The sequence below is a fragment of the Schistocerca gregaria genome, chromosome 8, assembly GCF_023897955.1.
Source record: "Schistocerca gregaria isolate iqSchGreg1 chromosome 8, iqSchGreg1.2, whole genome shotgun sequence".
In the NCBI taxonomy this organism is placed as follows: domain Eukaryota; kingdom Metazoa; phylum Arthropoda; class Insecta; order Orthoptera; family Acrididae; genus Schistocerca; species Schistocerca gregaria.
This window is the reverse complement of record NC_064927.1, coordinates 271,968,447-271,994,265: the sequence shown is the minus strand read 5'-3', so window position 1 is coordinate 271,994,265 and position 25,819 is coordinate 271,968,447. Positions and strand designations below refer to the sequence as shown.

The following is a 25,819-nucleotide window of genomic DNA, read 5'->3' as shown; positions in this document are numbered from 1 at the left end:
ACTTAAATTTTCGGTTGTTTTTTGTGTATCTATCGGCTGTACTGAGCTGAGGTAAGTACTGGCCAGCCCCTCTATCTCTTTGTTGGTCTGTTATGTTAGAACTTCTCATATCTCTGCAAGGGATAAAGCTGAGTGAATCTAATTTCCCTACCTCTTTTATTATTACTGTCTGTGAGTTGCGATCTGATAAATTCATGTCTCCTATAAGGCAATTATATCTGCCAGACTGAAAATTTGTAATTATGTAATCAATGGCAGTTTGAGTGTTCATACCTATTCTCGTAGAGTTTTGAATTGTGTTATGTAAACTATACATTGTAAGCAAGCTCTTTAGTTCTATTTCATATATTGATTCAGATAGGGAGGCAATATTCAAGTTTAGGCATAAAATTAACTTGTTCTTCCAAAATTATGATAGCAGCCTATCAAGGTTTTTTATGAACACACTGAAATCACCACTGGGAGCTCTGTATAAAGACATTATTACATAGGTCACATTTTGCAATTCAATTCTTATACCACTACACTTAAAATGTTTTTCAGTTGCATACCTTTCCAATGGAATTGCAGTTACAGGGCAAGAGATGCAATCTTAACAAATATGCAGCTACCACCATTTTTTAAATTCTTTCTGCAAAAGTATTATATTAATTTATAATTGTCTGTTTAAGAGTTTGATTTCTATTGATTGAATGTTTTGATGTGTAATTATTAATGTACTGACTGAGGTATTTACTCCTCCCGTACTTAACTGTCTTAAGCTCACAGTTACATTGCCTGTGTATAAAAAAGGTGAAAGAAACCTTCCAAATAACTACAGACCCATTTCAATAGTACCAATCATAACCAAGTTAGTAGAAAATTGTGTGCATAAGCAGATATACAGGTATTTTGAAACCAACAAAATTTTAAATGAACAACAGTTTGGCTTCAGGTCACACCTATCAACTGTAAAAGCAGTAGAAGCTTTGGTGAGTAATGGTTATGAAGGGTATGAAAAAAGGGTATCAACGTCTGGAACACTTATTGACCTAAGTAAAGCATCTGACTCGGTGTCACATGACATACTCATCAAAAAGTTAAAATACTATGGCATTGAAGATGATACACTCCGTCTATTCAAATCTTATCCAAGCAATAGGTTACAACTTGTATATGCAAATAAGCAGAGGTCAGAAATACTCCCTATAGAAAGAGGAATACCCCAAGGCTCTGTTCTTGGACCTTTTCTGTTGATTGTCTATGTTAATGACTTCTCGAATTATATACCATGTAAGAACATACTATATGCTGACGATATGACATTAATAAGTACAGAAGAGAACTTACAGAGTGTACGGGACAAAAGTAGAGAAATGATGCAAATGGCTAATTACTGGTGTCAGGCTAACCAGCTGTGCATAAATCAAACAAAAACAGAAGAAATAATATTTAATCCCAAAGTAACTAAAAATGAAAACAAAACAGTGAAATTACTTGGACTAATCATAGACCAAAAGCTCTCATGGGATGGACACACCAATTATCTATGTAGTAAACTAGCACGAGTACTTTTCTTATTGTATAAATTAAGAAACAGTGTGAGCAAGCAATTGCTACTCCACTCGTACTACGCTTTTTTTCATTCCCAACTGCAATATGGAATATTGCTTTGGGGTAACTCCCCAGAGGCTGAATGTATTTCCAGATGGCAGAAGAAAGCAATCAGGTGCATGGAAGGGTTAGCACCCAGAGAGTCCTGCAGAAATTATTTTAAATCTCTTGGCATAATGACAGTGCCAATCATGTACATATATAACTGTTTAATATATGCCAGAGAAAATCTGAAAAAATTGAACATGGGATGTTATGTACATACACACAGTACAAGAAAAAGTCACCTGCTGGACTTGCCTTCCACAAGACTTGCTGTAGTCCATAATAACTATAAGTACTTAAGCATAAAATTTTTCAATAAGTTACCATGCTCAGCTCGTACAGTACCACTAAATAAATATAAGAATACATTGCAAACCTGGCCAAAAAAACAATGAATTCTATACAACTGAAGAATTCTTAGAAACTAATCATCAAAATATATGTTTTACCTAAGTTATGAAGGAAATGTTTTGATTATATAAGCTAGTTATTTACTGCGATTCTTTTCTTATGTGTGTATTTAATTATTGTATAAAACATTGTTTTACATAATACTGAAGAAAAGGTCTTTAATTCCTTATCTCCCCTTTCTGTAACTATTTGAATATTGTACTGAAACTAAAACCGTCTGTAAACTTTGATGAAGCCAGTTGTATGAAAAATGCTGAAAGGCTAATAAAAATATTCTATTCTATTCTGTCCTTTTTATGACACCCATCAGAAAAAAATCACTTAAGTGAGCTGGAGTTACTGCATTCCTCTTCTGTAGCTGAACCATTGTTGTCTCTTTTGATGCTGAGCACTTCACTTCTGGTGAGGCTGTAATTTTCCCTCTCGGCACTGGATCTGCTGTCTTATTCCTCTTCTGTTGCTGCTCATCATTAGATGATGATTTTGCTGTCTTCTTTTTCTCCTGCAGAGGATTATTTGATGTTTTTGATGTCAGATTCACTTCTTAAATGGCATTGAATTGGTTTATATTTTTTGTATTGTTTTCCATTTCTTTTGTATCCTCCAATGAAGGATGATTTTGTAGTTTTGATTTAAAGTCTGTTGAATTTTTCTGTGTACTTGAATTGAGAGGGTAATGCTAACAAAGAATTAGCTTTTTATCACAGGACTTTTTCTTCCTTTCTGACACAATATTGGCTATTTGTTTGGCTATCGCCTGTTTCCCCAAAAAGTTAAGATGTAGACCATGCACAGTATGAAATCTTCGACCAATATTGCTAATGTCTATACATCAGTGATTAATATTGAGGGAGGGTGTTAGTGGTACAATGTGAGACCCACGACAAGGATCAGGGTTAATTTAAGGTAAACAACTTCATGCATCATTTACCATTCCCAGACAAATATGTTCTGTTAACAACTATTCTATCATAAGCAACTAACAGCTTCAAATATTCTTGCCAAATTCATACAAATAGTTAAGGTTTTCAATTAAAGGCATTTTCATTATGTATAAAATTACAAATGGTACTACAAGAACAGTTTAACTGTGCAATCCAATGGTGGCCTGATTACAAACAGTTAATTAATTAAATAAACCTGCAGCAGCAGTCTTTCCATGTGACTAGCATCACAACTGTGGGTTAAACCCACAAGGACTTGAATATAAGTTCAACAAATGTTAAATGAAAGACATTAAAATGCATACATCTCCACTACAATAGTACACTCTAGGCCTGCTCCAAGGCAAGAAATTAGACACAGGTACATATAATATTGGTATCCAAAGTCCATTAGCCATCTCACCACTAGAAGGCACACAATCACTGTAAATCATTTTTATTGAAAATATTAGTGAGTGTAAGACAAATGACAACACTTTGGTGTCATATGACACTGTTATTCTGCTCCCGCATAGACAAGATATGGCCAAGGTGGCAAAATGCTACCCATGTGTAAAAACCGAAGCAAACAGTAACACTTCATTGATTAGCCACAAAGCTGTTACACATTAATCAAGTTGAGTACTTAAATAAATTACTGGGCCCCTAAAACATTATTGAAGTGGTATTGACAATTAAATCCACAGTTTTTGTTTTGTTTAAAGAAACCAAGAAACTCAGTGTTCAGTTTGCCAAAAGGCTTTTGTCACATGCAGACAAGGACTTTACAATAATAGAAACACTGAGTTAATTACTTCCCTAAAATCACGAAAGAAAATTCCTGATCCAGTGACATTCCTGCAACAGCGTGATACCAAAATAATGATAATATACTAATGAACTTGAGGCTGGAATGGGAGATCAAGTGCATGTGACCTTCCATCACCTAGGCCTCATGCGATGATGAGGAGGCCACCAAAACAGAAGGAAACACGTCCCTGCCCTGGAACAGCAGGACAACAACGTGTCATCCACTGCTGATAAAAGTCTGTCAACATGTACCAGACAACAACCATCAAACACATTTGATAGAAATTAACATACAAAACAATAATTAAATGTGCAATTAAAGATTATTTTAAAGGAAACCAACCATTAAAACCTCAGTACATGAGTGGACCCTCATAGTCATTGAAGTTAACCTCCCTAACAATACCAGGAAACATTGTACATTGTCATTTAAAAGAATAGTCACATAATAATCAAACAAGATTAAATACGACAAGGTATACCTTAACTGGGGCCTCTTATGGAGTAATAGACACTGTAATTTGGATCCGCACCAAATGGCAGATGGCCAGTTAAAATTTATGCCTATAATCTGAGGGGCTGAAACACATGACAGGCACATGCATACCTTTAGGCAGAGCACACACAATTTTAGGTGCAGGACAAGTCTAATTACTCACCACAGGCAGGCTCATAAGGCACACAATAAACAGAAATTGCAAATAGTAGTATTAAATACTCAATGATAACAAACAATGATACCAGATTAACATTGCAAAATACTAGCTTGGCATTTACAGAAACCTCCAGATTGACACACACAGTCCCAAAAGGGGTCACTGAAAGGCATAAAGGAAGCAGACTCCTGGCCAGTTCACACCGGGGCAGAATTAACAATCTTTAAGTACAGTACTTACTGAAGAGTCTTCTTACATAATTTCAAACAAATGCCGAGCAGACCAATAACTTCAGGTTCCAGGTAGGTACTGGACAACACTGTCCTCCTGCTCATAACAGCTAATCAGTTGTTCAATACATCTTGGTATATTAGCGCACCTTAATTGGCTGATGCACTACATACCCCATTTGTGCATGATGAGAACTGCTCCTTGCCCGCTAAACTGCCTGTTAGCAATTTTCAATGCTGCAGGAAAATGCAGACCCCCCCCCCTCCCCCCACCACAGCCCAACAGTCAAGTCTTTCAACCTGCTACAATCGCTAGTATGCCGAATACTCTGGCACACCCATCCAGTTCCGTGTCCCACACATCACTCAGTACCATACAGCCCCAGAGGGAACTCATCACCAAGCAAAGATGATATGACAAGGGCCAGAGTTGACAGAATGCTCTCACAAGTGGTGCCAGTAGGATCACACACACCCTCACAGAAGCTGCCATGACTCAATCTCTCCCACTCAAACTGGAAGATCCCCCGCAAGACAGAAAGGTACATTAATTAACAATTAACCTGACTAAGGTGCACTGGGAATGTCTTCCCAATGGCTAACTCTTTGACTAGCAAATTAACCAGCCCAAAAACCTTGATGATACAACAACAGTCCACAAAGCAGGAGGTTAACTTACCAACAACAGCAGAACTCTGCACTCACTCCACAACATTTCTAACAAAAATCTTATCTCCCACGTTACCTCCAAAATAGTTGTCTGCCATGTATTTAGCTCTTTGCCTCATGGCAATAAGCCAGTTCAATATACTGCCTAGTTGACCGCCAATTCTCCTTGAGGAGATCTGGAGTGACTGATGTGGGTGAGAGATCACTAATGGTAGACAAGTTGGAGAGGGGAGAACTAAAGGGATACACTAACATAAGAGCGGCAGGAACAGCCTCAGATGTCTTATGCTGGGTGGAATTGAATGCAAAGTTGAGCCAGGAGGTGGTGTCATCCCATTTGCTTGGAGACTTAGTGTGGAACATGATTAAGGCCACCTTAAGATTACGATTGACCCTCTTCGCCTGAGGGTGATATGACGTGGTGGTAATATGCCTAACGGCATTCTGTAAACAGACCTGTCTAAACTGCCTGGAGACAAGGGCTGAAGCATTATTGCTTACAAGCACCTTGGGGGGGGGGGGGGGGAGGGGGAAACCATGAAAAGATGTTGGTTAGGTGATGGATGGTAATGGAGATTGTAAGCCCTCAGCTAGGGAGCAGCCAAACAAACTGAGAGAACACATTGAGAACAACCAAGATGCAATGGTTGAACGTCTTAGTACAGGGAAAGGGAAGGGGTAATATGAAAACAATGAAGAGTTTATCCATGGGTACTGTTCTCACTTGCACTGCAGGAACCCCCTGTGTGAGTCAGTGTTTGGTTTACATCTCTGACAAGACTTGTTCTCATTAATCAAACTGTGAATATCCCTGTACGACGAAGGCCAGGTGAGGTGAGCACATACTTTTGCCAAGGTTTTGCAAAGGCTTAAATGATCACCTGCCAAAGAGTTATGGAAATAATAAAAAATGGAATGAAATAACTCAATATGGAGACAAATTCTAGGCTCACCAAGTCCACTTACTTGTTTACACAAAATCCCATCCTTTAACGAATACTTCAGAACAAACTCTCTGGATAACAATTGCCTCCAAATGGGTCACCACAAAGGATCCTGATCCAGCTTGACCTTAAGATTGTCAACAATCATGTTACTTCGGCTAACACACCACACGCAATATCATGAGGCCCCCAGCTTCACCTTTGGCTCCTAGATCCTCCTATTCAAACTTACAACTAGGCATATCTGCTACCTGGTTGTTGGATTCTTTAATATGGCTGATATATGGACAGCCCATCTTCCAATCCTACCAGTTTTCCTGGACCCAGCCAGAACCCAACTCACTGCCTGATTGACAGTTTCTAAATCAAATTCTCTGTATTCAAGATAAAATTTGAAATTTTCACGGGCAAATATAACAGATAAGGCCGCACACTCAAACATCAGATACCTACGTTGAGGACCCATCTGCCTCTTTGAGGCAAAAGCTAAAGGTTGTCTTTCATCCAGATCCTCCTGTAGAGAAACTGTGGCGACCTGAGCAGTCAAAGCATCAGTCTGTCAAAAGCAGGCACAGCCAATACCAGAGGATTTTGATGGCTGTATTAATAGCCTCAAAAGCACACTGTTGTCTTTCTCCCCATGTGGAGCTCTCTCTTTTCATGTGCAAATTATCACAGGGAGCAGCAGGTTGCGTGAAACTGGGGACAAATTTACTACAATAATTAGGCATTCCTATAAACCTGGACACCTCCTTTTTTACTCCTAGGTGGAGGAAATTTCTTCAGGTCCTTTGTTCATTCATGCTCAATTCTAATAATATCACCTGAAATGAGGTGACCCAAAAATGAGATCTGGTGCCTTGTGAGGCCACAGCTTAACTTTTAACCCAGCAGAATGAAGTTAGACAACATCTGACCAAGGTGAGAAAGGTGTTCCTCAAATGAATGGCAATAGACAACCACATCATTAAGCTAGTTGTAAACATACAGAAACTTCAAATCCCCCAAGACATGATCCAATAAACCAGAAAGAACAGTGGACCAGTTGCGAACCCAAATAGCACTCTATTAAACTCCCACACATTCCAGTTCGAGCAAAAGGCAATGACATGCTTAGATCCTTTGGTCAAGGGAATCTGGTAATAGGCTTGATACAAGTTGAGCATGGTGAAGCAATTAGCCCCAGAAAGCAACTTAAAACAGTTGCGAAGATCAGGCAAGGGGGCTGATTCCAAAATTACCTTGTACCCTGTAATCAACTACCAGCCTACAGTCCTGTCCCTGAGCTTTAGACCAACTGCTATTAATAGTATAAATGAATGCCTGGAATAGCTTCATACAAAATTATGTACTCTGTGCCAATAGTAATTTTTATCTTACTGTTGCTATGATCTAAATAAATAATATGTACAAAAGTGTTAGAATTATCATACGTTATGTCTAAATATCAACTGTGTATTCAATGTAAAAAGTCTTTCTAGTACATTAATGTAATCAATCAAAGTTGTACATGCTATTTCAATGTGGTCTGATGTTGTGTAGTCTACTATGCACATTTGTATTGTGTAGAGTATTGTTCACCCTTTTTATATACATATTTTGACGAAATCCATGCAATGTACATTGTCTCTGGATGAATAAACTACTACTACTATGGTGAAGTGGAACCCTAATTATTCCATCTTTCAATATAGCACTGATTTTCTGCCTCAAAAGTTTCTTTTTAGGCGGCAAAAGATGATAAGGGTCCTGTCGAACTGGAACATCATCAACTAGACAAGTATTACATTAGTGTCCAAAATTAAAGCAACAAATGGAAATTTTGCAACATCATGTTTATTTTGACACAAAACAGCATAAACAGTTGATAGTAAAATAGAAACAATGTAAAGAATACAGAGTGTAAACAGCTGCAACACGAATAACTGTAGACAAAAATTTTGTGTGGTTGTTACAACTTAACGGATTTGCACACATATTCCAACAACTGGTTAATATGCTCAATATGGGGTGTGAACAACTCTGGCAGCAATACAGGTCTAACAATGATGGGGCATGTTGTGAATACTGTCATCAATCACATGTTCAGGCACCCATTCTTCCTGCAGAGCTGCTCACAAGTTTTGGAGAGTGATTGTTGGATCCTGATGTGATGCAACCTGTCTCCCTAGTGCACCCCATACGTGCTCTGTGGGATTCAAATCGGGAGAGCAAGCAGGCCATGCCATGTGTGTAACATTTTCAGTTTCCAAGAAAACATCAACCACTCATGCTCTATGAGGTTGAACATTATCATGCATCAATTCGAAATCTGGGCCCACAGCACCTCACAAGAACCACACTGAGGTCCCAAGGTCTCATCAAGATACCTACAGCAGTTTAATCTTGCTGATTCGCTCATTCAATTTCATAAAGAGGTGAAGAGGTGTTCGAGTGGTCAACATAATATCTGCTCAAACTGTTAGGGATCCTTCTCGATATCAGTCTCTTTCCACAATGGTTGGGTCCCGAAATAGTGTTCCACGTGCCCTCCATATGTGAATCCATCGAGAACCTTTAGCCAGACAAAATCAGGACTTATCTGTGAAAAGAATAATGGCCCACTGTTTGACTGTCCAGTTGGCATATTGACAACTCCACTCTAGATATTCCCTTCTATGAACATGCATTAGAGGTACACATACAAGTCTCTGACACTAAAGGCCATTCTCTCTCTCTCTCTCTCTCTCTCTCTCTCTCTCTCTCTCTCTCTCTCTTTTATTTTTAAATTTTTTTTTTAACCAATGAAGAAACTCAATGCTCAGTTTGGCCAAAGGCTTTCATCATACACCCACAATCACCATACAATAATAGAAACACTGATTAAATTACTTTACCAAAATCACTAAAGCCAAGTCCTAATCCAGCAACACCTCCACCACAGCACGATACCAAAGGAATACCAATAAACTACTCAACCTGAGGCTGGAATGGGAGATCAGCAGAAGCGCCTGTGACATGCTAGCACCTAGGCCTTGTGAGATGATGGGAAAGTCACCAAAGCAGAAGGGAAACTGCCTCAGACTGGCAAAACACCAATGTGTCAACCACTGTCAATACAAGGCTGTCAACATGTACCAGACAACACATTTGATAAAAATTAACGTACAAAGCAATACTTAAATAGGCAATTCAAGATTATTTTCAAGGAAACCAGCCTTTAAAACTTTAATATGGGAGTGGTCCACTCATAAACATTGTAAGTTAATCTTCTTAGCAATAATAAGAAACAATGTATAAAGTCATTTAAAAGAATAAGCACACAATAATCAAACAAGATTAAATAAGTCAGGGTATACATTTATTAAGGCCTCTTAAGGACTAATGGATACTGTAATTTGGATATAAACTAACTGGATTACTGGTTATAATGTAGACCTATAACACGAAGGGCTTCTCATCACGCACCAAAGAGAGGGTGCAAATACAAGAATGCACAAACACATGACTGAGACATGTGGATGTTTAGGCTGATCGCACATCACTTTAGTTATGCCCCTACAAATATCTCGCCACAGGAAGGGCCATATTGTCTACTACAAACAGAAATTTCAATCAGTAGTATCAAATACTCAATGATAACAAACAATGATTCCAAGTACCAGATTAACTTTGCAAAATACTAACCTGGTGCTTACAGAAACCTCCAGATTGACACACACAGCCCCAAAAGGGGTCACTGAAGGAAGCAGATTCCCAGCCATCTCACACAGGGGTAGAATTAACAATCTTTTAAGTACAGTACTTACTTAATGGTCCTCATACATAATTTCAAATAAATGCCAAGGAGGCCAATAGCTTCAGGACGCCAGGTAGGCATTGGATAACGCTGCCCTCCTGCTTGAATCTGCTAACAAGTTGTTCAGTACATCTCATTGTATTTAGCACATCACAACTGACTAAACCACCTTGTATCCAGGTTGCACCTGACAAGAGCCACTCGTTGCTCTCTAAACTGGCCAGTAGCAACAGTCAGGAAAAGCACTTGTGACCATATATTAATACGGTCTGAGAGCAGTGGCACTTCACTTCGCTTTACACTCAGTTATAATGCGATCATTGTCAGTCAAACGATGGCAAACGTGCTGCCTCGGGTGATTTCAAAGCCAGACTGCAATGCGTCTTCATTAAGAGTAGAAAGGGAATTCACAAGGACTGTACACCATCCCAGATCATTTAGATTTTTGAAAGGACATCTTCATTTCACAGAGAGCTATCACACTGGTTACATCAGTCTAACACCAGCTTACGTGCTGCCTCGCCTCAAGGCCTACAAGAAAGACAGGTTGTGGTGTGTACGTCATGAAGAGCCTGAGCTCACTCGCTCACACAACTCAGAAGACAAACTGCGTTTCTACACCTGTTAACTCGTAACTAGGTGTGTACTTAAAAATGAGAATTGCATCTTCTACTGGAATCCGCTAATACGGAGTCTCACTGTTATTAGTCCTACAATGACTGGAAGTCCGTAGGACTACTTATAATTTTGGGTTAGATAGAGCAGCAATCAGTCGTGGAATTCAGTTGCTTTAATATGACATGTACATTCACAATGCAGATCAGATTTCAACCTGTGTCAGGTCATTATCGATGCGTTGTGACTATAAATGGCATATTAAAGCAACTGAATTCCACGACTGATTGGTGCTCTATCTAACCCAATATAACCACAGTCGTTGCGTGCACCCACCCCATGGAGGGCAACCTGATGAAGCTACTTATAATTTGTTACGGCTGTACTAGGATACAACAAAATTAAAATCATGCCAAAATGATTTATCAGTTGCATAAGGCACCACTTCTTGTATGAAATGAGGACTGTTAAGCATACGAGACTAAATGCCATAAACAAGCTGTTATACAGTTTATATCGAGTATTGGTCTTAAATTAAATTTTGTTGTTGTACTGTTGATCAGTAAGACTTCATAATAGCAGAATCAGGAAAAATATGTAATTCTCATTAGTACATACAATACCATCTGCAAGTTAACAGGTGTAGAAACGTATTTTGTCTGCTGAGCTGAGCAAGCGAATGAGTTCAGGCCTACCTTTGTGACATACGCACTGAGGCCTGTCTTTCTCATGGGCCTGGCACTGCCTCAAATGACATCACAGCTGGGGTACAACTAAAAGCATATTCAGTAAGAGCAGAAAGTGAACTCGCGAGGACTGCACACCGCCCTGGGTTGCTTACATTTTGCAGAAGTAACTGTTTGTGTGCCGTCTCTAATGTTAACAAATTTTCCACTTTTGTGGAGAGCAGCAAACTTTGATTATCAGAAGTCAGGGCGAAAGGTCATGTAATGGGAACTTATCATAGAGGTCGCCTCTGAATTGTTCATAGTGCTGTTTATGATAGAGACATTATTATTATTATTATTCTTATTACTACCATTATTATTATTATTACTTCTTTCTTATCTAAGACGTTATGTCTGGTCAAAAGTAGAAAGTGACGCGGACCTTGATCAAGCGTGACAACCTTTTAACTGTACGGTATATATTATATTGCATTTAGGAACTTTTGGGTAATTGAACATGTATCAATAATTACGGATTTATGTAGTTGTATATATAAGTTTGGATGTAGCTGTATTGCATTGATGTACTGGTGGATATTGTGTGGTATGACTCCTGTAGTTGATAGTATAATTGGTATAATGTCAACTTTATCCTGATGCCACATATCCTTGACTTCCTCAGCCAGTTGAATGTATTTTTCAATTTTTTCTCCTGTTTTCTTTTGTATATTTGTTGTATTGGGTATGGATATTTCGATTAGTTGTGTTAATTTCTTCTTTTTATTGGTGATTATGATGTCAGGTTTGTTATGTGGTGTTGTTTTATCTGTTATAATGGTTCTGTTCCAGTATAATTTGTATTCATCATTCTCCAGTACATTTTGTGGTGCATACTTGTATGTGGGAACGTGTTGTTTTATAAGTTTATGTTGGAAGGCAAGCTGTTGATGTATTATTTTTGCTACATTGCCATGTCTTCTGGGGTATTCTGTATTTGCTAGTATTGTACATCTGTTTGTGATGTGATCTACTGTTTCTATTTGTTGTTTGCAAAGTCTGCATTTATCTGTTGTGGTATTGGGATCTTTAATAATATGCTTGCTGTAATATCTGGTGTTTATTGTTTGATTCTGTATTGCAATCATGAATCCTTCCGTCTCACTGTATATATTGCCTTTTCTTAGCCATGTGTTGGATGCGTCTTGATCGATGTGTGGCTGTGTTAGATGATACGGGTGCTTGCCATGCAATGTTTTCTTTTTCCAATTTATTTTCTTCGTATCTGTTGATGTTATGTGATCTAAAGGGTTGTAGAAGTGGTTATGAAAGTGCAGTGGTGTAGCCGATGTATTTATATGAGTGATTGCTTTGTGTATTTTGCTAGTTTCTGCTCGTTCTAGAAAGAATTTTCTTAAATTGTCTACCTGTCCATAATGTAGCTTTTTTATATCGATAAATCCCCTTCCTCCTTCCTTTCTGCTCATTGTGAATCTTTCTGTTGCTGAATGTATGTGATGTATTCTATATTTGTGGCATTGTGATCATGTAAGTGTATTGAGTGCTTCTAGGTCTGTGTTACTCCATTTCAGTACTCCTAATGAGTAGGTCAATATTGGTATAGCATAAGTATTTATAGCTTTTGTTTTGTTTCTTGCTCTCAATTCTGTTTTCAGTATTTTTGTTAGTCTTTGTCTATATTTTGCTTTTAGTTCTTCTTTAATATTTGTATTATCCATTCCTATTTTTTGTCTGTATCCTAGACATTTATAGGCATCTGTTCTTTCCATCGCTTCTATGCAGTCGCTGTGGTTATCCAATATGTAATCTTCTTGTTTAGTGTGTTTTCCCTTCACTATGCTATTTTTCTTACATTTGTCTGTTCCAAAAGCCATATTTATATCATTGCTGAATACTTCTGTTATCTTTAGTAATTGGTTGAGTTGTTGATCTGTTGCTGCCAGTAGTTTTAGATCATCCATGTATAGCAAATGTTTGATTTTGTGTGGGTATGTTCCAGTAATATTGTATCCATAATTTGTATTATTTAGCATGTTGGATACTGGGTTCAGAGCAAGGCAGAACCAGAAAGGACTTAATGAGTCTCCTTGGTATATTCCACGCTTAATCTGTATTGGCTGTGATGTGATATTATTTGAATTTGTTTGGATATTAAGTGTGGTTTTCAAATTTTTCATTACTATGTTTAGGAACTGTATCAATTTAGGATCTACTTTGTATATTTCCAATATTTGTAGTAATCATGAGTGGGGTACACTATCAAAAGCTTTTCGGTAATCAATGTATGCGTAGTGTAGCTTAGCTTGATATGTTACCTCTGCATCTATTATCAGTTGCTCTTTACATCCTCGTGCTCCTTTGCAACAGCCTTTTTGCTCTTCCTTTATAATTTTGTTCTGTGTTGTACGTGTCACTAATTTCTGTGTAATGACTGAAGTTAATATTTTGTATATTGTTGGTAGGCATGTTATGGGGTGGTATTTAGCTGGGTTTGCTGTGTCTGCTTGATCTTTAGGTTTCACATAAGTTATTCCATGTGCAAGTGTATCAGGGAATGTGTATGGGTCTGCAATGTAACTGTTTAATAATTAAGTTAGATGTGAATGTGTTGAGGTGAACTTCTTTAGCCAGAAATTTGCTATTTTCTCTTCTCCAGTGTCTTTCCAATTGTGAGTTGAATTAATTGCTTTGGTGACTTCATGTTGCAAAATTATCACTTCAGGCATTTGTGGTATCATCTTGTATGTATCTGTTTCTGCTTCTATCCACCGTGCATGCCTGTTATGTTGTGCCGGGTTTGACCATATGTTGCTCCAGAAGTGTTCCATGTCTGCTATGTTTGGTGGATTGTCTATTTTAATGTGTGTGTTATCTATTGTCTGGTAAAATTTCTGTTGGTTTGTGTTGAAAGTTTGGTTTTGTTTCCTTCTATTTTCACTTTTTTTGTATCTTCTAAGTCGTTTGGCCAATGCTTGTAATTTCTGCTTCTTTTCATCTAATTGCTCTATCGCTTCTTGTTGTGAAATTTTATCTAACCTTTTTCATTTTTTGTCTGATATTTCTTTTCTTATAAATTGTGTTAGCTGTCCAATGTCTTTTCTCAGTTTTTCTATTCTGATCTGTAGCCTGTGTTGCCATGCTGGTTTTGTGGGTTTCTTCTGTGTGTTGGTTGGTTCTGATCTCTGCCTAGTGTGTATACTTAGTGTAGTGAGTGCTCCTATATAAACCAGTAGTTGTAACTGTTCCATAGTTGTGTTTTCATTTATTTTGTTGTGTATGATTGTGCTGATAGTTTTTATTGTTGTTTCGACTTGTGGGTTATTTGGCGGTCTATGCAAGAATGGTCTAATGTCTGTATTTGTGTCCTTGTATTCTATATATGTCAGCTGAAATTTTTCTTCTATATCTAACATGTGTGTCACTTCGTGTTCTATTTGTACTTGTTCTGGTGGCAGTCTTAAGATTTTGTTTACCTCTGATTGTTTAATTGATGCGTGTTGCTCTTTGTTTGTTTGCTCTGGGATGTGTGAGTCCATTACTGTATTTTCTTATTATTCTGATTTAAAGTCATTTTTGTTATTTATTAAATTACAGTAACTTATGACCTAAAGTTACTATTATTATTATTATTGTTATTATTAGGAGTACTACTATAGCAGTAGTAATATAAAGGCATTTGTAGGAGACTTTAGAAATTAAATTCATATGCAAATTAATTAAATTCATCAATTAATCACCTCCACTCCTGCCGATCCCCGCCCCCGAACACAACCGCCACCACCCCTGGATGACGTCACATATATTCTCAGCTGCACGTGTACCCCAGCCCCTCCTCCCTGTCCCCCTCCCCACTCCCCTACCGACCCTCCACCCAACCAACCCCATTGGTAGGAATTTCAAATTTTGGTGGGAATTTCGAATGTTCGTGGGGAATGTCTTTGTCCCAAGGCTGTGCGTACGTCCCAACCCACCCCCCACCCGGGAACGGGCAGGAAATTAAAATAGGCAGTTCCCTTTCTGGTACTTGAACCCAGGTCCCCCTCGGCGAAAAGCTCAAGTGAGCCCCCCTAACACAATTAAACCAGCAGAGGCACTTGGAATTGATGGGAAATTAAAATAGGCAGTTCCCTTTCCAGGACTCAAACCCTGGTCCTCCTGGGCAGAAAGCCCAAGTGCACCCCTCTAACACAATTAAACCAGCAGTGGCACTTGGAATTGATGGAAAATTACAAATAGCTGTGGCGTTTCTGGTACTCGAACCCTGATTCTACTGGGCGAAAAGACCAAGTTACACCCCCTATCACATGGAAATTGTCCAGATGCGGGAGAGGAAGGTTAGGTTAGTGTACTATATTTATTTTTGGTCGAGAAACTGACAAAAAGATTGATCCTAATTACATAATTAATCACAAAGATTGGGCCTAATTACAGACTCATACACATAGTGCTAAACAATAATGACTTAAAATCATAATACAACTCAAAAACTGACAATTCCATACAACTGATGTTATCCTGCTGGCAAAATATTTTGCAATACCACTCGAAAATACCTACAGACACACTCAAACTCTACCCTACACCTACAAGCCAGCAGGAAAAAGGCTGGGGTGTAAGGTACTATCTTTATTCTTTTTGGCAGGAAATATATTCAACTGATGAGATGCTGATGTTTGACAGAGAGGAGTTTAGAAAGTGTACTACCTGTAAGCATACAGTATTTATCGTTGTTTGTCATCAGACTTTGCTACGGATGCCTTCTCAAAAACCATCCTGTAGCCCAGGTAATTGAAGCCAATACACATTACCACAACTGATGGGAAAAAATGTGTCGCAGTTCTAATTACAGCTTGAAATTGTTGTGGAGAGAGAGAGGATTAAAAAAAAAAAAAAAAAAAAAAAAAAAAAAAAAAAAAAAAAAAAAAAAAAAAAAAGAGAGAGAGAGAGAGAGAGAGAGAGAGAGAGAGAGAAAGAAAAAAAAAAACCAGCAGCACTCGTAATGAACGGGTCATAATGGAGCACATGTACTCGGGAAAATCACTGTCCTAAAATACTGCAGAGGAGGCGGTAGCTGAATGTCCGTGCCGAAAACTGAGGCCCCCTTCCTCCCTCCATTCACCTATGAGGGAGGGGACACATGCTCCTTCAAACCGTCAGCTGCTCCTCCGGAAGCCTCACGGCCAGGGAGGCCACTTTCTGCCCTTTGCTGCCACCCTATGCGGTCGCTCGCCGCACTCGGCTTTCCACCATCTGGTCCAGTCCTAGGCAATACATCTGGAGAATGGTCCAGGTGGCTCACAAAGCATGGCTTTCCACCATCTGGCTGCAGTCTTAAGGTGATGCTCCTATGCCAAGACAGTAGTGCCTATATATAGCGATAGAGCCCCCACACACTACGGTCAGCATGTTCTCCATTGCCTTCTGGTTGACCACAAAAGCAGTTTCCAGTCTCTCGTAAAAAGAGAGCGCTGCCACCCCATAGGGATCACTGAACCTTAGGAGGATAAGACTTTGTCCATATCATGTTTTACACCATAAAAAGACACTTGTTTAGCTCCAATAATATCAGTCAATTAGAAATCCCATTAGCACATTAGAATCCACGTCACATGCAAGTAAAGTTGCAGGTAAGCACTAATTAATCTAGGCACCTTAAAATAAAAATGTGTAATGTATGTAATAAGGTACTTGTGGATGACAAAAGGAAGAAATCTAAAATTGTAGGTATTTATATATTATTAAATTATGTAATTAATTGTATAATATTACAAAATTATTACAGTATTCTTTGATTGTATTTAAGTTTGTGACACTTTGGCATTTCGTTGTAACTTTAGGTCATAAGTTACTGTAGTTTAATAAATAACAAAAATGACTTTAAAGTATTGTTTTTAGGACTTATTGTCAACATATTTATAATTTCTTCAGAATCTGGTTGACTGCCAGGTCACAATGAACACTCATTAGAGCAAGACCAGTAAGTCTGTCACCTCCAATTTTATTTCTGATGTAGGTTTTTAGCCACTTTAGAGTGGAGAAACATCTTTCTGGTGTTGCAGCAGACACTGGGGGTGTGTCTAAGAGGATGAGAAGCTTTTTTTTTATCAAAGGAAAAACTGTTCATTGCACTGATCAATAGCTTCTATTGCAGTGTCAGGCTTTCACTCTACAGTTTTCCGGTGATTGTGCCATATCTCATATTCACCCAGAAATACTGTGCCTGCATTTTCAGCCAGAAACATTTCTGCTATATTTTTAAGACTTTCTTTGTTCTGCAGTCATTACTGGTTTTCTTAATCGAAAGCATCTGAATCCCTTTGATCGTTTCTTCACGTGGTTTAAAACGAGCATTAATTTCTGTAATCACAGGTTCAACAAAAGTGTGAAATATGTTTGATTGGTAATATACTTGGCAGTTTCTCCTGGTACATTGCTGCACTGGGTTTGCCTTCCAGTCATTCCTGGAACAACTGTGTCATTTGGACTCTTTTGTTTTGCCTTCTCGAAAAGGACTGAGAATTGACTTTTGTTCCGAACATTTTGCAAAGTAGTTTTTATTGTATTCGCATAGCTGAAAGTTTTGGTCAAATCCACATTGATCTTCTACATTGCTTTTTTTAGGTTCACTGTATATGAAAAAACTTTTCTTAGTTTATCTAGCAACACAATAAACTGGCTGCTTTATAAGGGGATCTGCAGTTGGTATGCGGGAGAGGCGACATCCTTACTAGCAGCGTCTTGAAGTGTCTCAAGTGTTGTGGATAGTACTGGAAGTATTTCTACAAATATTTCGGCAGCCACATTATTTTCGGTCCACCGCGTCTCAGAAGGGGAGATAAGTGTCGAATGAGAAGAGTTAACTTGTTCCATAATTTTCATCAAAAGGTTGTCCCGAAGTGGAGATTGACGAAAAAAATGTACTACACTTTTTATAGTTCTAATAATGTTCTGTATCATAGGTATCTCGCATGAATGTGCTGAAACTAATTAAGATCATGAGTAATGGAACAACCTTTGTATGGTCCCACTCTCCATTTTTGCTAAATTTATTCAAGATGGCGGATTGAAGATTTCAGCAATAGATATGGCAATGTCGCAATGACATCATGGCAGGAAGTTCAAATTTTGGTGGGAAGATAGGTCAATTGGGCTACCTCCACTAACTTAATGACATCTCCTACCCTTCTCCTCCCCCTCCCTCCCCTCCCCTCCACCAGAAAATGTTGAGTAGTTCCCACTCCAGCAGGATAATGCAGCACACCATGGCTACCTCCACTAACCTAAGACCGAGCGAGGTGGCGTAGTGGTTAGCACACTGGACTCGCATTCAGGAGGACGACGGTTCAATCCCGTCTCCGGCCATCCTGATTTAGGTTTTCCGTGATTTCCCTAAATCGTTTCAGGCAAATGCCGGGATGGTTCCTTTGAAAGGGCACGGCCGATTTCCTTCCCAATCCTTTCCTAACCCGAGCTTGCGCTCCCTCTCTAAAGACCTCGTTGTCGACGGGACGTTAAACACTAACCACCACCACCACTAACCTAAGAAAATGGCGAGAGGAAGGGGCACTTTGCTACCTCCACTAATCTAAGTCATCCAACCGCCACCTCTTTCTAGGAATTGGCGGGAATAGGACTCAGTCTGTGCTGGATAGGATGGACATAAGCCTTTATTTTGCAGTCAGTCTTTATTTAAACAATTAGAGGCAGTGTCCAGAGTCCACCTGACCTAGCACACAGTACTGCCACCATAGGGCACTGTCGTCCCTCCTTTGATGTAATCCAAGATTGCGGTCTGGAGGGGGAAAAACGGCAGGAAAAGGATTCAGCCTGTTCTGGGCTGCTGGAGAGAGGAAGGAGTGCACTTTATTTATTTCGGAACAATTTATTTTGGGGTGAATTTAACAAAGTATATTTATTACACTGAAACAAAACACACACCCTGATGTGCTCGAGATCGCAGCAAATAGTCTACAGACCTGCAAACTACTCGTAAATAATGCAGTACACTGATGTGCAGAGAAGCATAAATTCGTAAATTACTGAAAAAATGCAGCACATAGCATACAGACATGCAAACTACTCCTAGATCACTTAAATAATGCATGTGTAACGTTATGCAAACACGCTTACAATGCTTAAACAGTCAAAAATGATGCAGTGCACAAACACTCAGTACACGTATAAAATGCTGTCAAACTATCATCAACCACAACTATCAGAGGCTCCAACGCGTGCACACGTCGATGCTGCCGTGAGCCACCGCCGGATAGAGGAATATAGGGCACGAGATATTGCTCTCAGGCTGCTGCTGATGGCAAGTGAAAGTTGCATCTACAGTTAGAGTTCTTCGAGTGTTAGTTATACTGACATCACATGTCTATGTAAGTAAGAGGCAAGTCAACCTCTGGGCCGCGCACGAGTGTTTACCATTGCTGACACAAAATCTCTCTACCTGTGGATACTGACGTCGCACGTCGATCTATAGAAATCTGTTCCAATGATTCCTAGAATAACATTGACTGCTTTCTCCCTTGCGATCCTAATGGGACACACTGTCCAATTCTTACCAGTCCCTTCTTGGAATTGGTAAAGTGTCACAGAAATAGTTAACCGTCACTTTTGTTGTAGCTTTCGTGATGTCTCAGCTTGTACGAATAGAAATTCTTGTCCTAAGAAGACCTGTTAACGAAAATATCACAAAATAACACCGATTGCATTCTTCCTGATGGTCCTAACGAGGCATCGCATGTTACCTTTCCCAGAAATCGTAATATCCTGCTTTCAGCATACATCTGAGAAATGGTAAACTTCTTACCGCCTGCAGCCTTCACATGTATCTGCACACTTGCGAAAACACAGTTAATCATTAAAGGTTTCTTGTTACTTGGAGAGAGAGAGAGGGGGGGGGTGAGAGAGGGGGGGGGAGAGGGGAGGTAGGTAGGGGGAGGGGGGGTGAGAGAGAGAGAGAGAGAGAGAGAGAGAGAGAGAGAGAGAGAGAGAGAGAGAGAGAGAGAGAGACACGATGGTCGCATCAAGCCCTTCAAGAAGTAGTGATGTTCCATAAAAGCTTCTCATTGGCTGAACATTCAAATGAAGCTCTCTCATTGGTCGCCTCCGTCTATGTATAAACCAACAACCAACCTCCATTGTCCTCAGTCCACTGCTGTCCATCTTGTTGTGCATTCCATCATCTCTGTGTGTGTACTTGTTCTTTTCTCTCTGCAAGGTGAAGAGAGGTAGCTGCAGCAGCGCTTCAGAGTGTAGTGGCAAGAGGCATAGAGTGCTGGAGACAGGATTACCAAGTGAGTAAATAATTTCTATTTTGAGTGTATATTTCCGTGTGTGTATGTTAAATTCACCTTATTAATTCCGTCTTCTTGTTATAGTACAACTCCAGGATTTTGTCTTCGAGTGTGAGGTGAAACAGGAGGGGGTTGGACCGCAGCACACTCTCGAAGTACAGCCTCCTGTGTTGGGTTTACAGCCAGAATTGTCATGTGAGTATAATTTTCATTGTAATTTGTTTTTTTATAGTAGTGATTCAAAATTTTCTTATTTCATACTACTTTTTTTTTGTTCCCCTAGCTCACTTGATGCAACAAACTGAGCTGGAGGCAGAGCTGGGGGATTAAAACAACTATTTACTGCAGCAGCAATGCTACATGGAACAGTCTCCAGCTGTGGATAACCAACAACACTCATGTAAGTATAGGAAAAAAATCCACAAGTGATCTTTCTGTGTAACTCGACATTCAAAATAAATAAAATTATGTCTCAACCTGTTACAGGAACAGCTCTAGAGGAGTTCGATTTGTTGGACAGGCAGCTGGAGGCTGTTCATCAGCAGCTGCAGGAACAGCCTCCAGCAAATAATGAGATGCCCAAGCAGCATACTAAAAAAAAAAAAAAAAAAGAAAGAAAGAAAGAAAGAAAGAAAGAAAATTATATTTGTACGTGCCTCTAGTAGTAGTGGTAGTGGTATAGGAAGTTTTCTTTTCTGTTACAAATTGCTTTATATATCTTGTTGGTTGTTATTGTTGTAGGCGAGACAGACCAACTGCCAGATTCTGACGTGGAAAGACAAAGGCACTCTGATCTGGCCCTATTAGATGACGATGACTTTTTTGAGTGCGCAATGGTGTCACCTGATCAAGAGTTAATGCCATGGAGCCAGAGCAAAGAAGGTAATTACTCACTCTGCTTATAACCATGTGATCACCAGAAACAGTAAGCAATGTACTTAACTATTATTTCTTTTCTCTCTTCTACAGCAGTCATGTCTCAGCAACCTCAACGCAGTGTGGTGCACATCCTGCTGCAGCCGCCGCCCCAGCATCCCCACTCTGACGTCCGTGGGCCCAGCAACGAACCACCACCCCTCAAGTTACTGGGTTGGGTCTACAATAGCATAGGGACCCATCACCGCAGCCTGACCTGGTAGCACCACAACATTCTCCTCCGTCGTCGTCATCATCATCGTCATCAAATAGTGACAGTTCTGTCTCCCATCCTTTTAGTGAAGGACATCAGGTCAGTGATATCATACCACACTTAGAATACTCAGTGATTGTATATGCTTTTGAGGAGCGAATCTCATTCACGAGGACTGATAACCCAGCAGGAGTGTACCGTGACCCTGTTGGTTTTCTAAGGGCATGCCTTCCTGTCGTGGAAACGGAGTTCCTCAAGGTAGTCAATGCTCCGCTATATCCTGCCATTAAAAGCAGTGCGGTACTTTGCATCTAATTATCGGACCCCCTCACCCTTCCCCCCACCCCCTCAAAGTTGAGTCTGGTGCTGAAAAGACAACTCTTTATTATCTTTGGGGGGGGGGGGGGGGATGGCGTGATAACGCAGAGCACGTCAATCGCCGAGTGGTTTCGTAATTCCACCTTGAGTGCTACATTGCACCAGTTTTCTGAGATGAAATGAGGGGGTCAGCTAAAGCACTCAGCTGAATACTACAGCTGGACATCGATACACATGTCTACGATCTGGTAAATGGAGGGTCAAGCTATATCAAGCTCCCTAAAGTTGTTGTTAAAAGAGAGCATGCATTAATGCAGAAAATAGAAATGATCGGGCTTGTTTTGCATGGTCAATCCTGGCTTGTGAAAGAAAGTACAATCAAAGGGATAATCCTGAGTGTCTGAGTACATACCACGTAGGTGGTAATATTCATGGGTGTTATAACTTTGATGGTATCAATTTCCCCATAAAGATCCAGGACATATCTAAATCTGAGGTGCAGAATACCGCCATATCAGTTCGTGTTTATGGCCTGGAAAAGAGAAGCAAGTTAGATGAGCAAGACAAGCATGTTATCACCAGCCCCCTTTATTCCCCAAAATTTGCTGGTGAGCATGAGCTGCCTGTAAACATGCTGTACTTCTCTGAAGCTGATAATTATCACTATGTTTGGATCAAAGGCATGTCCCAACTCCTTTCCACCCAACTATCATCTGATCATCATGTAAAATATGTTTGCGTAAGGTGCCTCAATTATTTCTCCTCAGAAAAGTTATTAACGGCACATCTAGTAGACTGTGCTCCCAAGGACCTGGTATGTGTTGTTATGCCCTCTGAGGAAAACAAATTCATGAAGTTCAATAATGCACACCACCAGGAGCGATGCCCGTTTATAGTTTACGCCAACTTTGAATGCCTCCTCGCTCCTGGGACCCACTGTGAAGGTGACCCTACAGCCTCACATACCACCTTTACAAAAAACACATACCATATGCGGCATCGTACCAAATTGTATCGTCATATGATTCCAGTCTCGGAAAATCCTGCAGTTTGGCTGCCGACTGAGCTCAAAAAACTTCCCATGGGATGTTGATAAGCTTTACAGCAACAATGTGCCCATGACCAAATTGAAGGAGAATGAAGGTTTGTATAAAAATGCACTTGATTGTCACATCTGCAGACTGCCATTACACAGAAAAGCAGAAACTCCTTGTAGGGACCAGTGTCGTCTTACGGGGAAGTTCCATGGTGTAGCTCACAACACATGCAATTTGAAGTACCAGCTACCAAGATACATATCCTTTTTCTTTTAGAATTTAAGTGGGTATGAACTCACTTTGTAGCTGAGCGCTTGGGTGATTTCAGCTTGGAGAACAATCAAGTCAATGTCCTACCTGAGAGCGTCGATAAATACATCTCATTCTCCAAATGAATGACACCAAGAATTGCGCTCTGCTTCCTTGATATGCTACGTCTTATTCAGGCGCTACTCCAGAAGTCTGTTAAAACTCTACCACAGGAGGATATGTATATCACTCAAGCTGCATTTCCCGATGAGGAAAAGTTTCAACTTGTGACTAGGAAGGGGGTATTCCCATATGAGTATGTGGATAGTACGGCGAAACTCAACTAAACCAGGCTATCCAACATAACTGGATTCTACAGCAACCTTACAGGCGATGCTATAACAGATGCAGAGTACGAGCATGCCATGAATGTCTACCAGGAATTCAATATTTCAACTTTAGGAGAGTACGCACAGCTTTACATGGACACAGACATGCGCTTGCTTGCGGACGTTTTCGAGAAATTCCAGAGTCTATACATGGCCAAATATTCTCTGGATCCTGCCTTTTATTATACGGCACCTGGGTTGTCGTGGGATGTAATGCTCAAGAAAACAAAGTGCAGCATTGAACTATTGACCGATGCTGACATGCTTGTTATCTTTGAGCGAGAGATCCATGGGGGACTTTGCCAACATGTCCATAGGCATGTGAAGGCAAATAGCCCACAGATGAGAACAGGTTCAACGTATCCTTTGAATCGAGTTACATAATGTACCTCAGATTGGAATGTATACCGCAGAGATAGGCTGGACAGTGAAGGGGGAGGCGTGTTCATAGCGATAAGAAGTGCAATAGTATCGAAGGAAATTGACGGAGATCCGAATTGTGAAATGATTTGGGTGAAGGTCATGGTTAAAGCAGGCTCAGACATGGTAATTGGATGTCTCTATAGGCCCCCGGGCTCAGCAGCTGTTGTGACTGAGCACCTGAAGAATAATTTGGAAAATATTTCGAGTAGACTTCCCCACCATGTTATAGTTCCGGGTGGAGATTTTAATTTGCTGAATATAGACTGGGAGACTCAAACCTTCATAACAGGCGGCAGGGAAAAAGAATCCAATGAAATTTTTTAAAGTACATTATCTGAAAACTACCTTGAACAGTTAAACAGAGAACCGACTCGTGGCGATAACATATTAGACCTTCTGGTGACAAATAGACCCGAACTATTTGAATCAATTAATGCAGAACAGGGAATCAGCGATCATAAAGCAGTTATTGCATCGATGATTTCAGCCGTAAATAGAAATATTAAAAAAGGTAGGAAGATTTTTCTGTTTAGCAAAAGTGACAAAAAGCAGATTTCAGAGTACTTGATGGCTCAACACAAAGGTTTTGTCTCAAGTACAGAAAGTGTTGAGGATCAGTGGACAAAGTTCAAAACCATCGTACAATATGCGTTAGATGAGTATGTGCAAAGCAAGATCATAAGAGATGGAATAGAGCCACCGTGGTATAACAACCGAGTTAGAAAACTGCTGCGGAAGCAAAGGGTACTTCACAGCAAACATAAACATAGCCAAAGCCTTGCAGACAAACAAAAATTACGCGAAGCGAAATTTAGTGTGAGGAGGGCTATGCGAGAGGCGTTCAATGAATTCAAAAGTAAAGTTCTATGTACCGACTTGGCAGAAAATCCTAAGAAATTTTGTCCTATGTCAAAGCGGTAGGTGGATCAAAACAAAATTTCCAGACGCTCTGTGACCAAAATGGTACTGAAACAGAGGGTGACAGACTAAAGGCCGAAATTCTAAATGTCTTCTTCCAAAGCTGTTTCACAGAGGAAGACTGCACTGTAGTTCCTTCTCTAGATTGTCGCACAGATGACAAAATGGTAGATATCGAAATAGACGACAGAGGGATAGAGAAACAATTAAAATCGCTCAAAAGAGGAAAGGCTGCTGGACCTGATGGGATACCAGTTCGATTTTACACAGAGTACGCAAAGGAACTTGCCCCCCCTCTAGAAGAGCGAAGCGTTCCAAAGGATTGGAAAAGGGCACAGGTCATCCCCGTTTTCAAGAAGGGATGTCAAACAGATGTGCAGAACTATAGACCTATATATCTAACGTCGATCAGTTGTGGAATTATGGAACACGTATTATGTTCGAGTATAATGACTTTTCTGAAGACTAGAAATCTACTCTGTAGGAATCAGCATGGGTTTCGAAAGAGATGGTCGTGTGAAACCCAGCTCGTGCTATTCGTCCACGAGACTCAGAGGGCCATAGACACGGGTTCACAGGTAGATGCCGTGTTTCTTGACTTCCGCAAGGCGTTTGACACAGTTCCCCACAGTCGTTTAATGAACAAAGTAAGAGCATACGGACTATCAGACCAATTGTGTGATTGGATTGAGGA

General features: G+C 39.9%; 1 protein-coding gene across 3 annotated transcripts in view; it reads right to left on the bottom strand.

Moving 5' to 3' along the window:
• Positions 1–1,392: 1,392 nt before the first annotated feature.
• LOC126284849 (uncharacterized) overlaps positions 1,393–25,819 on the bottom strand; it is a 60,231-nt gene continuing 35,804 nt past the window's right edge. The window contains exons 3-5 of one of the 3 annotated variants that reach the window (XM_049984078.1): positions 20,720–20,827; positions 20,502–20,643; positions 1,393–2,551 (exon numbers count right to left, since the gene is read on the bottom strand). In XM_049984078.1, the coding sequence (XP_049840035.1) occupies positions 2,330–2,551; positions 20,502–20,643; positions 20,720–20,827 (472 nt within the window). In that variant the 3' untranslated portion in view covers positions 1,393–2,329. Of the gene's footprint in view, positions 2,552–2,588; positions 3,976–20,501; positions 20,644–20,719; positions 20,828–25,819 lie in introns of those variants that run through there. The other 2 variants (XM_049984076.1, XM_049984077.1) reach the window with 2 other exon arrangements.